This window comes from Lissotriton helveticus, chromosome 1_2, assembly GCF_964261635.1.
Source record: "Lissotriton helveticus chromosome 1_2, aLisHel1.1, whole genome shotgun sequence".
Taxonomy (NCBI): domain Eukaryota; kingdom Metazoa; phylum Chordata; class Amphibia; order Caudata; family Salamandridae; genus Lissotriton; species Lissotriton helveticus.
The window spans coordinates 91389566-91405954 of NC_136058.1; the positions used below are offsets into that span (position 1 = coordinate 91389566).

Below are 16389 nucleotides of genomic sequence, written 5' to 3' on the forward strand. Positions count from 1 at the left end.
ATCCCTACGGAATAACAATACATCAGCTCAAATGGTGTGGACATGAAGAACGCAAGAACCAAATTTAGGTCCCAATTTGACATGACAGAAGGCTTTAGAGGAAACACGCAAGTCAAATCTTTCAGAAACTGGTGACTTGAAAACAGAAGGGTGATTTGGAAAATATAGGAAAGCTGAAATGTTCGACATGTAACCCTTAACTATGCCATTGCAAGCCCTTGCTGAGTGAATGGCTAAACAAAAACAAGCGTTTGCAATGCAATCGGTCTCGCCTTTGGGACCTTATATGTATTTAGCTATGCAGCACATTGGCCTGGGTGCTGTTGTTTAAAATGGAAGGACAGTAAGCACCAAACTGCGTGACATATCAGGTATGGGAACACATGGAGAGAAATATTGCCTTTCAGCAGGAAATGGTATAGTTCAAAGCTCTGTTTTTAATATAAAATCAGGGCCTTTGGTGGTCATATCACTGAAAATACAAGATTACAAAAAAATATTATTGCCTACAGGTGCCCGTGGAAGACAATTTCAATGGACTGGAATCTAGAGAATGCTAAAATGATACTGGTATTTTACTGGCCTCTGCTGGTCGTTTTCTATCAAGAAAGTTAAATAGACGCAGTTGCCAGAAAAATTTTAAAAAAGAAAGTCCCTCAGCAGAAAGCAATTCTGGTATTTTACTGACCTCTACTGGTCGTGTTCTATCAGACAGTTAAATAGAGGCAGTTGAACAGAAAAAAAAGTCCTAGGGCTGATCTCCAGAGCCCACAAAGTACATACACATATAAGTATATACTAAAGTATATACAAGAGGTCTCGAATGCTCGACCTAATAATTAATTAGAAAGTTAGGCCTACCGAGGATCATGAGGACTGGTCTCACTCCAACCACAAATTTCTTCCAGGGTCTAGCATAAATGGGTTTCACTGAAGGAAGTCTGGCTGCAAGGATGACATCCACACCTTCAGGAGGCAAACTGAAAGGGCAGAGTTGTCACTATATAATCTCTAAGGATGGATGTGTAAATTGCCGAGATTCAGATGTTGAACTCTCCTCTGTTGTTGAGAAGGAGGTCTTTCCGAATAGGAAGTGCAAATGTTCAGTCTCAAGATATCTGGATCAGATGCCACTCATGGTTTGCCAGCCAACAACTGCTCAGCTTGTCTGCTCTGGTGTCCGGGGACCCTGCCAGCTGGCCGGCCACTATAAAGACCCACTGCTGATCCAGCTATCTACAAAGACACCAGGCGTCCTGGCAGCACATCCAGCCTCCTCCCACCCTCCACCTTGCTTTTTGCAGTATCGCATGAATCTTGTATTGTCCGAGAGAACCTGTACCAGCTCGCCCTGGTGGTTTGAAGGATTACAGGGCCAATCAGCTAGCACAACATTTTAAGAAACTGGCATGGAGTTGGTTCTCTTCTGGAGACCAGTGACCTTTTAACACCACCTCTCCCAGATAACCCATCCCCTAACCCCAGCCGTAATGTGTGTGTCACAACTTCAAAGTCTGGAAGAATAAGGAACAGCAGCCTGCTACATGTCAGGCTGGTCTTCGTCGATGCCGGCAGAAGATCCCGAGTGGTCTACTGATATATATAAATGGTAGATGGCCCCTGTGCTGCGCCACTTAAACCAGTTCCACTGCAGGGACCGTATATGCCATCTGGTGTACTAGACAAGAAGACATCACAAGGTTAGGAACCCCAAAAAGTCTTGAAACCAGCAATACTGAGGTCCAGAACGGAGCCCAAATCCTCAAGATAATATCCTTATGTCTTGGTATCGCTGCCACAGCAGAAAGGTTTCGAAGGTCACTGAATTTGGGATAGCACGTATGAAGGGAAGTCTCAGAGTAAGGGCTCAGATGGGACTTTGGCTTGATGGAAAACCAAGGAGGTCAAGAGAGCTGCGTCATCTTTAGGTGGTCTGTAATTTACTGCTGCAAACCCACCTTGAGTAGTGGGGACAGACATAAGAAAATACACGTCTTGCGAGTCCAAGGACACTATCCAGTCTCCAGAATCCACAGTAAAGAAAATCTGCTTTAGAATTAGCATTTTGACCTTGTCCACTCTCAGAAACGTGTGCAATTGCTAGAGATCCATTACTGGCCTGAGGAATACTTTCTTTGAAAAGAGGAAATAGTGATAGTAGCACTTCTCTCCCCTCTTAAATTCTGGCACTAGGTGAACGGCACTCTTGTCCAGCAGAAGGCTGACTTCCTGCATGAAGACCGAGGTATGGTCTGCTGTAAGCTGACCTGGCATGGGGTGTTTTGAGGAGGGGAAGGAATGAAAAGTAACCCCTTCGAACAGTTTCTGAACCTCAGTTGGATTTGACAAATTTCCAGCTGGGGAAAAATAGTAGGTCATGCCCCCTATGGGCTCACTGTGGGTTTGTGAGGGCAAATCATATCAGCTTGGGTGCCGCTGCGGAAGGGGAGGAGAAAATAGATTCACTACCCCTGCTGGTGTGACCAAAATTCAACAGTCTCCATGTCCTGCCTCGAAAAGGCTTGGACGAGTAATGCACCAGTTAAGATGGTTGGTTTTGCCAGTAGTATCTAAACTTTCTGTATTGCTTGTAAAAGTGGCGAGAAGACAACAATAACCCCAAGGAATGTACTGCGGTGTAGCGGTCTTTAAATCTTTCAAATGAGGAGACAGCCTTTTACATAAACAGTCTAGGTGAATCAAAGGTCCTGTCCCTGGGGACACACACACGTCCCACCAAAATTCAGTTAGCTGCATCAAAATGTGTTGATTGAGCATTACGCTGGTGCTTATAGTGCAGCCTATTCGATTGGTAGCGTTCTGGCCTTCGCACAGTACATACTTTGTTGCATCTGGTCTATTCTGAACTGTAGAGCAAGAGATGCCCGGAGGTCTCCTGGGGACGCCGCCAAGACCTTGTTAGCCATGCACCAAGGATTGTGGATGTCCCTGCCCAGAAGGTACACCACATTCAGAAAGCATAGGCAAGTTTAGCTGATGAAAACATCTTTTTGCCAAATGAGTCAATAGGCTTTGATTACCTATCTAGGGGTTTTAAGAGGAATACATTTCGATTAACCTTACTCCGTGAGTGTGTTGTTAAATTGCAACAGAGACTCTGTTGAAGACAGCCCTGGTTGGAGTATTGCAGTCATCAAACTGGCTTTGGTTTCAATCACAGGTAGCTGTAAATCTAGCTACTCCTGCACTCTGCGCAATAGCACTGCATATGAAGCACTTTACTCCATTGGCACCCCAGATGATACGTTCAGCTTGGTATCAGGCCAGGGTAAAGACCTACATAAGTAATGAGGGGGAGGGAGATGATTGGTCCCCTCCATTTCATCATCAGTTTCACGAGGTATGTTTTTTAGGCTCTTGACCACACCAGAATTGGAGTCAAACTGAGCCTTCGGCCTCCTGCACAACTGGTGTTGTGGAGAAGGCTAAGGACCTGGTTGAATGACCACTGGATGCTCCTGAATAATTTAGCATTGCACAGGCCTGGAACTAGCCAACATCAGTTTGGGGTCAGAGGTCAGTTTTAGGATCTGATCTGGCTTTGGCACCAGTGGAGTCAGCAATGGTGCCAACAAGGCAGGAAGTGGTGTGGACCTTGGACCAGGAGTGGAAACCTGGACTAATGTTGGTGCATGCCTGGAATTGGTTCCCAAGGAGGCAGCTGGCAGCGGGGGACAGTGCACTTCTGAAAGTCCGAGTGGAGGCCCGTGTGGCTTGTGAGGTTTGAAGGTGCATCCGAGGGAGTCCGCATTCTCTCAAAGCAAGCTCCATTACCATCCACTCAAAGAACAAATACTAGGTTTAGCAAGAGGGCCCACATATTTGGTAACCACTGTTGGACTGAGCACAGAGTATTGTATTATCACCCTCTTGATGGACCATAAAGAACATATTTGAGCCAGGTCAGTATTTTACCTCCAATGCATGCAAGCTGTTAAAATGGGGTGACCAGAGGTGCTAAATGCACCTGGCAAATCTAATAGGGTAAGAGCTGTGAACCGTCCAACACCCAATATCCCTCAGAAGGTCATCTATATGCCTCAAGCATCTGTGCAGTATATGGAAAGAAACTCAGTGTGTGCAGGGTACAGGACATTTTTAAATCAATGAGATGCATTAATTTCTGGTTCAAAGACCATGCTACAGTTGTTGCTGATTGAACATAGGTGGAATTTAATTACAAAGGATTCTGGGTCTGCCATAGGAAGGTAACCTTGACTCCTTAAGTGAAGCATTAAAACAGGAGTATCGCAATAGCAGCAGTCCTTTTCCCAAGCCAAGATAATGCACAAGGGTAAATTAGTTAGAATTAACTCAGAGAAAGCAAATTTCAGAAGACAAAGGAAGATCGCACGCGGGGCTGCTCAGTCGACAAAGGGAACATGGGAGCAGGTTAAGGCTGGCCATCTTGACAAACAAGGATACAGTGAAATTCATATAATTCATGCTAAAAGTATCCAGATTATTTTGTAACTGAATGAAAGGCTGAAGGGTGCTTGTGATGCAAGACAGATTAGAGAGTTCTCTGGCAATAGAGTACATTTATTTAGCTAGGTTTTCAGCACTGGTGGTTCTCAATTCAAAAGGATTGACACATGCTTAGTGAATTGTCGATTTATAATTTTACATGAGTTCTCAGTAGGAAAGTTTGGAAATATTACAGACTCTCCACAGGAGCTCATTCTGTATGCCTTCTGATGGGTTTGAATGACAAATAACAGACTTTGTGATCCACACATTAGAATATTGATAAATGCTGCTACAAGTACAAGGTTTCCTGCTCAAAAAAGTGTGGACATGAAATAGGTGTCAGTTTGTTCCAGGCCCAAGAAGTGATGCATTTTTTTATGATTGACATGTTACTGAAACTGGGTGGTATGAAAGAGAAAGAAATTGCTTGTAACATTAATGTAGCGCTTACTACTTCTACAGGAGGAACATGGGTAGGCAAGCACTTCACCACGTAGGCTGTGTGTTTGAAAAGGTATTTGTTGTCTTTGTTGTGTCAAAGGAAGTATCAAGTTGGAAAAAGATGAAGATGCAATGTGTGTCACCCAGCATGCATAAGAATCATGATCCATTACAACATGATCTTCAATGCACTGAACTATAAAACGCCAATAAAGACCACTTCTAGGGTTTGCTTCAAGGAGAAACCATATGGATTAATAACATCAAAAGAATGAACACAACATTCCACACCATAAAACAAGTCAAGGCAATCAATGGATGAAAAGAGCATATATGTAATATACCAGTATAACAGATTACAAGAGAGCCATCAGAATCACAAATCACAAAAAGACAACACTAATTAATATACACAATTGAAGTGGGATGCCCATGTAAGGAACTCTACAAGATTGTACAACTCTACAACCCAGATTGCCATAACATAAGTTCACAAGGAATACAATGTCCTAAACTACAGGGAGGTGTTCATTAATTCCACCCAACTGACAATAGGATTATTGTCAGGTCTAGTGGGGAAGCCATCCTTTATAGAAGAGGATGCCACCCACACACACACACACACACACAAACACAAACACACACACACACACAATAGTGTAATGCTTAATCATCAGCATCATCTCCCACCCTGATAGGATGGTACCACCATGTCTGACTCTATCTCTTCAAAGACTTGGCAGAAGGGAATTCTTGAATTAAACTGCTGGACAAATTCAGGATCCAAAACATCTAAAAATACCTTAGAGTTCCTCAGTTATCAACTTTATTAGTGAGGACTCTAGGTATATCTAAAAACCCAATACCGGGTAAGTAACTAGAGAACAATGGCTCAGACCAGTCTCATACTAGCCAACATCTTTCTGCCCACAGTAACTAGCCTAGCTGGTCTGGGGCATTCTTCCGGGGACTACGTTCCCTTCCCAATAGAATACAGGCACTACAGCAGATTTTTTAAACCAACCATTTGAGTCCTACCTGGGCTTTGAATTGTCTCAGTGGAACAACCCTATATTTGAGGGATTCCGGTTATCTGGTCAGGGACGTGGTAGTGTCTTTTGTACTCACAAAGTCATCAAAAGGTCCACCACACACAGGGACCTAGTTTGTCCTGCTCCTTGCCGCAGGTACTTAAAAGCACAGAATACAAAATGATTCTTTATTTGTTTGGTTTATGTGTCCTTACCAGCCTCAGCATGCTTGCACTTCAGTGCAGTAGTAGTATGTCCTTTAGCAATAAGCTGAATTCTCTGGTGAGACTCGAGCACAAAGTGATCACCTGCTGAAAGGTTGCCTCTTACCCATTAATGTTGCAAGCACCATTCATGTATTCTCTGTTGTGCACTTTTTCAAGATACGGTTACAGTAACTGTTTGTTCAGGATAAGAGCAGCTGCAATGAAAAGTGCATTCCAAGCATACATTTCTTTAACATCAGCTCTTAAATGACGGCACATGTAGGTTTTTCCGAATGCCAGGATATTTGGCAGTGAAAGGTTTACACAAGTTGTGGCCTGAAGTTGCACAGGTAATGCTGTCATTACCAGTCCCGCCTGTCACTTAACGTCAGGTTAAGTCTTGCATTCCCCCTTCAGCAATAGCTTCACGTTTGTCTAAGCAACTTGTCACAGCAAGATTATAACAGGAGGTTAAACTTGTTTTTAGTAGTGCTAAAAATTCTTGTAGAAGTTTTAAATTGTGACACGACAAGAATCCTCTTAAACAAAAGAAATTCAATATCAGAAATGTCGGAGTATACGCCCTTCAACACACATCGCCAGTGGGTCGCTTTCCCTAGAGATAGTGACTGGCTTAGACTAAGTGTGGACAAATGTGCAGCGAAGACTCTGAATTCCGGGTAAAACATCACCAGTAAGAAAAGATAAACACAGTCAAATTACTGATGTTATATCTGTGGCCGGAATCGTACTGTTAGTAAACAATGTTAAGATTAATATTGGAAAAAGTCCAGAGTAATATTCTTGCACACCTGTGCGCATTTCCACCTGCATGTTTTTCTATTCCAACTGTGGAGTCAAAGTGATTGCTGAATACATTAGTTTCTTCATTCCTATTGGGCTCTGTGTCGACCGCTTGTGTTTTCAATCAGGAGTTGGTGTATGCTACTCATCGGTCACTAAAGAGGTCATTATTTGGCCCCAATATGTCCCCGTTTTGGCTGCGGGGTTGGGGGCGGCAGGCTGCACCCAATGTATAGAGTCTTTCTGTACCAAACGAGTAAGCATGGGAGCCCATTTACTCGGCATCCATTAGGGCCCGTAGCACCCTTGCTACAGCACTGTTCAACTGATCTGAAAAGGTTAATAATTTGGCGCAAGATATTAAGAATTTATGGTAATTCAGATTTGATAGTAAACATGTTTACAATCAAATCGAAATCCTGAGTTGTGCTGTAACACCAGACTTGAGTGGTTTTCCCCATGTGGAGTTTTGCAAGGGATAAAAAAAAGTGGGCAAATGTGTGTGTAAAGGGGGGTGTCTATAATGTGAGAAAACATTTGAAAATTAGCACGCGCACAGTGATTCACATAGTAATTTCCCGTTGTTGAGTGAACAAACTCAGAATGGCCATAGCTACAGTATCCATAGTTCCAAGTGTGGGATTAGGGATGTGGTGCTCTTGTACGTCTCGTAAACAAGACCTCAATAAAATACAAAAAATTTAAAATATGGTGAGACAGCGAACACGTACTTGCATTTGGAATGGAGCACGTAGCTTCTGTGGTTTGTGACTATTTTTAGGGGACATACGCACCACCACTGTAAACTCTGATCCTCCCTAGAGCAGCATTCTGGGTTGGCTTGATAGTGTCGTGAACATTGTAACATTCTCATTTATTCAGGCTGTTTCAATTCATTCCTGGACTGCCGTTGGCTTTTCTTCATATTTGATAGAAAGTGTGAAGCGCACACAAAAATGTTGATATCAAAATGTTCTCCCACTCTGTAGACTTACATTATTTTTGTTTTGGTTAATGGATGTAGCCATAACAATATGGTCACTTATAGTGTAAGCTTATTGTTTACAAAGATGGAGGCTTAATGTCAACATGTGGATGGAACGGGCATATTTTGTGCCACAATAGTTTAGAATTGCAGAAGCCTTAGTGTCTCCAAACCTGGTTTCATTTTTAAAATACGATAACAAAAAAAGCGGAGGGCAAACAGTATATAAATCATGGGACTCGACCCTTGACTAGGAGAGGTGTTTGCGCTACAATTATCGCCCAAAAGTCATATCAGATTGCTGGGCCATCTACTCTCAGTCAGAGAGTTGATTTCAGAAGCTCTGCAGAAGGAGTCCATATTTTGGTTCCATGACCGAACTACGACATAGCTGAAGCCAGCTATTAAAAAGTATCTCTGATCCATCATAAGAAATTCTAAACCTCGAAAGGCAGGCTTGCTGTTTAATACTTTTATCTAAGATTTTGCACATCGCTTAGGAATAGTTTTACAGTGTTATGATGGCAGAAACTTACAAAAATGCTGGAAATCTTTCTCTTGTGTTTGCTGGCCATTTCATGCCTAACTGTTTATTTTTGCATTCTGTGTGGGTTCATTTAATATTTTATGCACCAGACCGAGGATTTTTAAATAGGCATTTTAAATAATTTGTCCTGGTCTCTTACTGCTATGGGTGAATGTGTTCAAACAAACAAAAGATTGTATTAATTACCACTTAGTCCCGTTAGAAGAGTTCAGGAACAGACAGAAACCAGAAAATACTGCCTGCAGAGGATTGCTCAGTAGGGTTGTGTTAGGGCTGTTGTTCAACTGGCTTTCTAATTCAACCCTGGTGAACTGAACTTAGTCCTAGCATATTAGAGTTAAAAATCCGACCCTGCGACTCAGATTTAGTATCAGCAGAACTAAGACTGAAATCTCCGATTTGATGATAACCCAAGGACGGCATGACCTCTATTTCTAGGTGGGCTAAACCCACTAGAATTTAAATTAAACTACCCTTGTTTTGTTTGAACTGCTCATATTGTCCGCTGAATAAAACTGTTCCATATTCGAAGATTGCAAATGGTAGGTGTTCGCTTCCACAATTGTTTCCATGACCACTTGCATGATGGCATGTCTAATGTTTGAGTATCCTATCCCTCAATCGTTTCATTTTAAACTCCTACACAGGAACAGCAACAAAAGAATAGAAGCACAACTCTAGTCCTTTCACACAAACCGTGCTTAATTTCGAAAAAATGCTAGGGCCAAATGAAATGCTTAGTATGCAGCTGCTCTTGCACCACTCACTGCCCTGGTCAGTGTTGCAAAATGCCAGTACCATGGCCTTGACTCACTTTTATTATTTTTATTGTATGTTAGGTTGCTAAACTGATGTGTTGTACTGAAAATAGGCAGCCAGTCACTGTGTGCTTCACTGTTATAAGAAGTGCTGGTGTTCAGAATAAAGGGTCAGATGTAATATGCATTTTTGAGGATGCAAACGGCTTAATTCAGAGAATCAGGCTGTTTGTGAACAAAATAAAGTTGTTAGTTTTTTATGTACAAACACCAAATTTAGGTTTGTTATTCGATATTTGAAAGGGGCATGTTTAGGGCATACCTTCCAAATACTGAATTGTAGTGGTATGTAATAATGTTTTGTGATCAACATGAGGTCGCAAAACATTAACAGTTTACTGACACCTCAAAGGCAGTGGTAACCCATTCACTAATAGGAAGGGTTCCCTTAGGGAACCCTTTGTGAATGTTGACAAAATCATTTTTTTAAGATCAGGAAGAGGTCCTTTGACCACTGCCTATTTTTAAACATGAAAGTTACATTTTTTTCTGTAAAGAACATAGCCAATTTTCCTTTAAGTAAAACGGGTTGTACAAATTGAGACCTACCTCATTAATGTTCATGACGGCAGTTGATTTTGCATCCCATTAGGAATTGTTAGTTAAAAAATAAAAGTTTCATACATTAAGAATAGGGATGTGCTAATAGTGATTCTGGAAAATTAATAAATAAATCACTATTTGGAAATTGCTATTCTTAATGTTCGTAGATCAGGCCCTAAGTGCCAGAGTCGAGCACCAGCAAACACCAGCTCAAATTGAGCAGTGCACACACATCCTCTACACTGCTCAGGTAAGCCATGTGACCGACAGGGTCTTCCATCCTCAAAACATTCATGGAGTAGCTTGCTACGCAGCCGCAAAAGCACTTCCGCACCTAGGCGGGGGTCAGTAGCACTGCGTAAAGGCAATTACAAATCAATACTTTGCTAATTCTATGTCTCTTAAGTATGATCATTTTAAGTATGATGCAACTTGACTATATGTGTTTATCATCAAAATAAATGATTTTCCAAAGGAGTCGCTGTAAGAAGTGCAGCTCATACAGTCTAACCAGCAGGTTAGGTTCTGCCTCAGTTAGTGCATATGTGTGGTTATACACGAGTTAGAGATTACACAGGAAAAGCTTTTTTTGTTGAGCCAATAGCTTTTGCGCCATTTCACAAAACTTAGCAGAAAAAAAAATTCATCCACTTCAGGTCCTTCCTGGAAAGGTTCGGTGTGAGAGCCTAGGAAAAAAAGGGAGGGAGGTCCCCAAAATAAGATTTGTCTCATTCGCTTTTAAAGGAAAAAAATAGATAATACAGAAAAAACTGCTTAAAGAATGACACAAAATTTGGCAGACATTTAGATGTTTACCCAGAAAGTGTGTTTGTGATTTGGTGTAAATCTGTTACGGAGATCTGCAGCTGTGGAATCTTGCGGGATAAAAGCTCCAAAACAAATGCTATGAAAGGCTGCTGCACCATAAAAATGTAGTGGCTGCCATTACAGGGACTCCGGCCTTGGATCCATAGTCCTCAAAATATTTTTAAAAAGCACACAGAAGGTGGCACGGTACACATACCTAGATGCCCGAGCGGGTGAGTGGGTGGTTCCCAGAAGGACTAAACTGCTTCTCAAGGACAAAAACTGAAAACAAATTTTAGGCTTGTTGCTTCACCCAGCGCAGCTTTTGGTCTAGTGGGACTTCGGCATGACTAGAATAAATAAATAAATAAAATAATATATGTGGTGGCTGATTGGTGGCTCATTGGGGTTGTGGCTGCTGACCAGGCTCCAAAGCATGGGCAAAGGCTGTGTGCGTTGAGAGGTTAGTCATCCAAGGGGGTTGGGCACAGGGCCTGGCATCAGGCGGGGGATGAGGGAAGGGTATGCCCAGACGTACAGCACTGGATTCAAGCTAGCCTGGCTGATGAAGGAGGATTTATTTATTTAAGCGATTTGTAGAGCGCGCAAATACCCTTGGGTGTCTCGGCGCGGAGGACTGTGAAGAGAATCTAGCCAGTGGTGTAGTGCTTATTGGTTGAAAAGCCAGGTTTTTATCAGTTTCGTGAAAGCGGGTAGGGTTGGGCTGGGTTTAATATGCTGAGGCGGGGTATTCCATAATTTGGCAGTGGCGACAGTGAATCGTTTGTCAACCCAGGACACTTTTTTTTGTGAGGGACCGTCAGGAGGTTGGCCGTTGAAGAACGTAAGGTTCTGTTAGGCGCGTAAACACAGAAGGCCTTCTTCAGGAAGTCGGGTCCGGTATTGTGAATGGCCTTGAAGGCGATGCAGAGAGCTTTGAATTTAATGCGGCTTGGTATAGATAGCCAGTGAAGTTTTCGAACTACCGATGAGATTGATTGATACTTGGGGGTGCCTGTTATTAATCTAGCGGCTGCATTCTGCACCATCTGCAGTTTGTTGGTGATCTTTTTCTGAGCGTTGATGAACAGGCCGTTGCAATAGTCCATTTTAGACATTACTAGGGAGCTGACCAGGGTTTTTCCTGCACTTGATGGAAGAAAGGGTAGGATTTTTTTAATCATTCTGAGAGTGTAGAAAGATGACGAGACAATGGTATTCGCATGTGATGAAAAGGTCAGTTTGTCATCGAAAATGACCCCTAGATTTCTTAGTTTCGATACCGGGGGGGCGCTGGTCCCAGTTCCGTTGGCCATCAAGTAGGGGACCATACCGGATGTAGCTTGCCGAAAATTAGAACCTCCGTTTTGTCAGAGATTAACTTTAAGCAATTGTTAGCCTTGATGCCTTGAAACCAGTCCCAGGATGCTGGTTTCCGGTCCAGGGAGGACCTGGCTTGGCAGTTCGGGCTGGACTGTTCCCACAAGGAAGAGAGTCAAGACTGATTTGCATATGGCTGGGTCCAAACTGGGGTGGAGTTGGGGAGCAAAAAAAATGATGGATTAAACCCAGATCCTTGTGACTGGGGGTAAATGTTTGCATTGTCCAGCATTTTGTCCATCAAATGTTTCTTTTGCATATGTCGTCGTAAGTGGGGAGGCAGTTCGGGCTGGACGTTCCCACAAGGAACAGGGCCCTTGTGACAGGGGGTGAATGTTTGCATTGTCCAGCATTCCGTCCATCAATTGTTTCTTTTGCAACAGGCAGGGGATAGGCAGCAAAAATATTGTAACATATTACTTTACACAAAAACATTTTTTTTAAACATAGAAATCCACTGAAAAAATGAAGGTTAAAGTCGAATTATACATGAGAAAGGTCATAAGATTTTAACCTTTCAAATAAGAAATTCACTGAAAAAGCAGTACGTCTTTAAAAAAAAATAACTGGCATTTACCAGTTATATGTAATTGACCTAAGTATAACTTGGACTGCTGTGATGAACACCTTAGGACCTCACTTATTACATCACTGATGACATTTGAACTCTATGGTGGTGCAAGTTATACTTATGTCCATTACATATAACAGGCAAATTCAGGTGTGTTTTTTTGTTTTTAAATAAAAAACATTTTTTACACAAGTTAAAATTTTATTACCTCCATCACCTATAGCTCCACTTTAGCCTTTCATTAAATAAAAATTCAGTTGAATCAAAGTTGTAGTTATGATGCAGGAGCTGAAGAACATTGGAATATGGCAGTTATGAGGAGTAATGCAATCACAGAAAGGTTCAGGGCATAGTCAAAAGAGAAGAACAATGACCTGTGGATGGAGGAGTCTTAAATGCAGGGTTTAAATGTATGTGCTTTATATGCAGAGCTCACGGGATATGACTGAAAGCTTTGCTTATTTGGGTTTTGGGAAGGGTTCTTAACTGCAGGGCCTTTCCAAAAAGCAGACCCTGCAACTTGGAGACCATTGCACATGGTTTCAGTCTATATACCTAGGGGGTGTTTGTGGGCGGGATGCCAAGTGCAGCCACTGAACTGACCACCTCTGGTTATATGACTGCCTAGTTCAAGAAGACACCCAGAAAAGACACTGAAACACCTTAAATCGAGAAAAGGGTCACTGCATGCAAAAAAAAAAAAAAAAAATCTGTGATTAAAAAGTTAACACATACTATTTTCTTCCTTCTTCAAGTTCCAATAAGATCATTTTAGAGAAAACTACATGTCTCTCTCCTGCTGACTCACACACCCCACCCAGTTGCCATATGGTCCCACCTGACTACTGCAGCATACGAAGATGAACGCTTCTACCTCAATTACAGACAGGGCATAAAGGCAATACTAATCAGGTCTTGGTTTACATAATAGCAGCTACCAATTTAAATGTACATATTGATCTTTCTTGGGTGTATCGAAAACTTTTCTGGAAATAATTGTATTTCCTTCTCGTTCCTGTCAAAAGACTTACAGATTTACATCACTTAGGGCCAAATGTACAATCGTTTTAGTGGTTTCAAAGGTATAATCTGGCCATTTGCGACTGCTATAAAGGGTTGTAGCATTTACAAACCCTATTTTGTGAGTTGGTAACCTACTACGACTCACAAAATAGGGTTTGCAAGTCGCTATTAGGAAGAGTCCTTTCTGAATAGCGAGTTGCCGGGGGGGGCTGTATGATTGTTTTGCGACTTGAAATGCGGTCTCAAAACAATCGCAGTTACCACCATTTTCAAATTGGTGGTAAGCCAGTCACAAACATGAAATGGTCCCCAGAGGACCTCTTCCCGTTTGTGTTTGGCAGCGAAAATATTTTTTAAGAGCAGGCAGTGGTCCCACAGAGCACCGCCTGCGCTTAAAAAAATTAAAAGAAAACGTTAAATTTTTTTCTTTGTGAACACATCTTGTTTTTCTTAAAGGAAAATGGGCTGTATTTGAAAAAATAAAGTTGCTTTATTTAAAATGCAAACACAAATATGGTTTTCAGCGATCCCCAGCAGGTCACCATCCATGTGTTATTGCTCATTTCCAATGGGTCGCAAATTGCGACCTGCCTCATAAACATCGATGAGGCAGGTTATTTGCGACCTCCATTGGGAATCATTAATGTGTCTGAGACACATTAGTACATTCCATTTTGCGAGCCACAAAAAAATAAAAACGCAATATGAAACCTACAAAATCGAATGGTCGTACATCCGATTGCCACGTCCCGTGAAACCCCCTAAACCATAGGAAGGTTTAGAATTCCACAGTGTTTTTACAGTGTTCAGAGGCTCAGAGATAAAGGACCCGTCTCACTTTAGAATCCTGCAAAATCACTAAATGCATTAATCAATGAAACCGCTCCCCAGCTACCTCTCTGCTTGCACATACTCCTCGTTACTCGCTGCTATGGGTGTAACCCTTCATGTAGATGTTTAATAGGTTTATGGCTTAACTATAAATCAAGGAAGAGAAAACGCGGCCTGCAAAAAAAAAAACATAATTAAAACAAATGATAAGGCTGTTGGAAGATGTTGGTCCTTATTGCTCAGTTGTGGTTCTTTTTTTGATGCACCTGTGACATGTATAGTGCTAACCAGCAACTCATCCCACCAGCTCTCCTGGGAGCCTAAGCTTTCGGTTGCACCAGAAGTCAGCTATATTCTGAAGTCGAGTCCCTGACCATGCAGGTTATAAAACGGAGCCAATTTCAGAGGAAAAGTTACTGATCACAGACACAGGCAGAACTGCCTCCGATTGGAGTTGGCCGCTCTTATTTTTCATGACACAAAGTTGATGTTTTCCCTTGGAATGTTTATTGAATAACATTCGCTTTCTTTCCAAGCTTAAAATAGGCAGAATCCATGTTGTGTTGTGACATGCATTAGAGCTAGACCTTGAATGGGTGTGCCTGTCACTTATGGAGAGCAGGTATATGTCTTTGGTCAACGAGCAAGAGCTCATGTCGGTCTGTCTATTAAATTTACTGAGAAGTTGTGTATTTTTCCTGCTTAAAACATAAAATACAAAAATGTAAGCAGAGGGAAATAGATTCAGGACGGGAGAAGTTTCAAGTATTATGTTCTGCTCAGGCACAAAAACAAAATTCTAGTCCAATTAATAGAGTCAACCAAAGAAGCCACACTAAATCAAAGTCACACACTGCAAAAGCGGCTGGTGCTGGGACTGTTCTGACTGGTTGTGCAAAACCTTTGCTTTTACAATGCTTTTCTGTTGCACTTTACAGAACACAAAGACCCCAGTGCAGACTGAACACCGCTTTTTGTGGACTTACCATCCAGGAGCCAGGGCTGACTTGGTATTTTTTCCAACTCCGACAGCATCACGCGTGTGATCAAATGGTCTGGCACAGCCTGGCCTTCCTTAATGTACTGTGTCGCCAAGACACCCGCCTCTGTAACACAAAGATGGAAATTCATCATGACAACACCATAGCACACTGAGCTACAAATCTTTAAATCACAACGAATGATAATGTGACATATTGGATATAATAATTTTCTAGTAGCACCTACTAGGACTTCTCCTGGATGCTAATAACAATGCCCAGTTAAAAGGTTTTACATGGTAGTGGGTTCTAGATAGCAGTGTCACTATTAATATACTAGATACATCTCAGGGTTTTGCACATCACAAATAATCCCCACACAGACCTCAAGGACTAGTGTGTTGTGGCAACAAATCAAGCAGACGCATTGTAACTGATTTGAAGCAATGTTTATTTCCAGGAACAAGGGGTCAGGCGGCCTTAGGCCAGCACCACAAGATGCCAGACTCCTGTGTTGAAAGTAAACACTCCAACAAGGAACATGAAACTCATGAGTACTAAAAGTGAACGCTCACATAACAAGGATGCTAGTCCTGGTTAATAATAAATATAGCAGATCTCCCTCCTTTCACAATGTAACACATCTCCTGTACACAATACACAAACTTAGCAAAAGGCAAGGAGTAGTCTTTGTGTTGTATCATGTGACGTCAGTAGATGATACAAACTGACACGATATAACACAGACAACAACTGAGCCACACATGGCACACATAATAAACTTTGAAAGTTCAATACTTAGAACAAAATTCATAACCACCCATCCAACATGGCGGCCCTCAATGCCCATGGTATGGTGCTCGGATAACATGGGACATACCACCTTCATTTGAAATATTCAAGTCACCTCTGGGTCCTGCTACTCTTGGTT

The 16389-nt window shown here is 42.0% G+C and overlaps 1 protein-coding gene and 1 long non-coding RNA gene across 2 annotated transcripts in view; one reads left to right on the forward strand and one right to left on the reverse strand.

Annotated features, from left to right (window-relative positions):
* AK4 (adenylate kinase 4) overlaps nucleotides 1-16389 on the reverse strand; it is a 397269-nt gene that overhangs the window by 264639 nt on the left and 116241 nt on the right. Inside the window, exon 3 of the mRNA XM_078669051.1 lies at nucleotides 15465-15584. Coding sequence (XP_078525177.1) covers nucleotides 15465-15584 — 120 coding nt within the window. The remainder of the gene's footprint in view (nucleotides 1-15464; nucleotides 15585-16389) is intronic.
* LOC144798285 (uncharacterized) overlaps nucleotides 1-16389 on the forward strand; it is a 220921-nt gene that overhangs the window by 103870 nt on the left and 100662 nt on the right. The gene's annotated exons all lie outside the window — the stretch shown is intronic.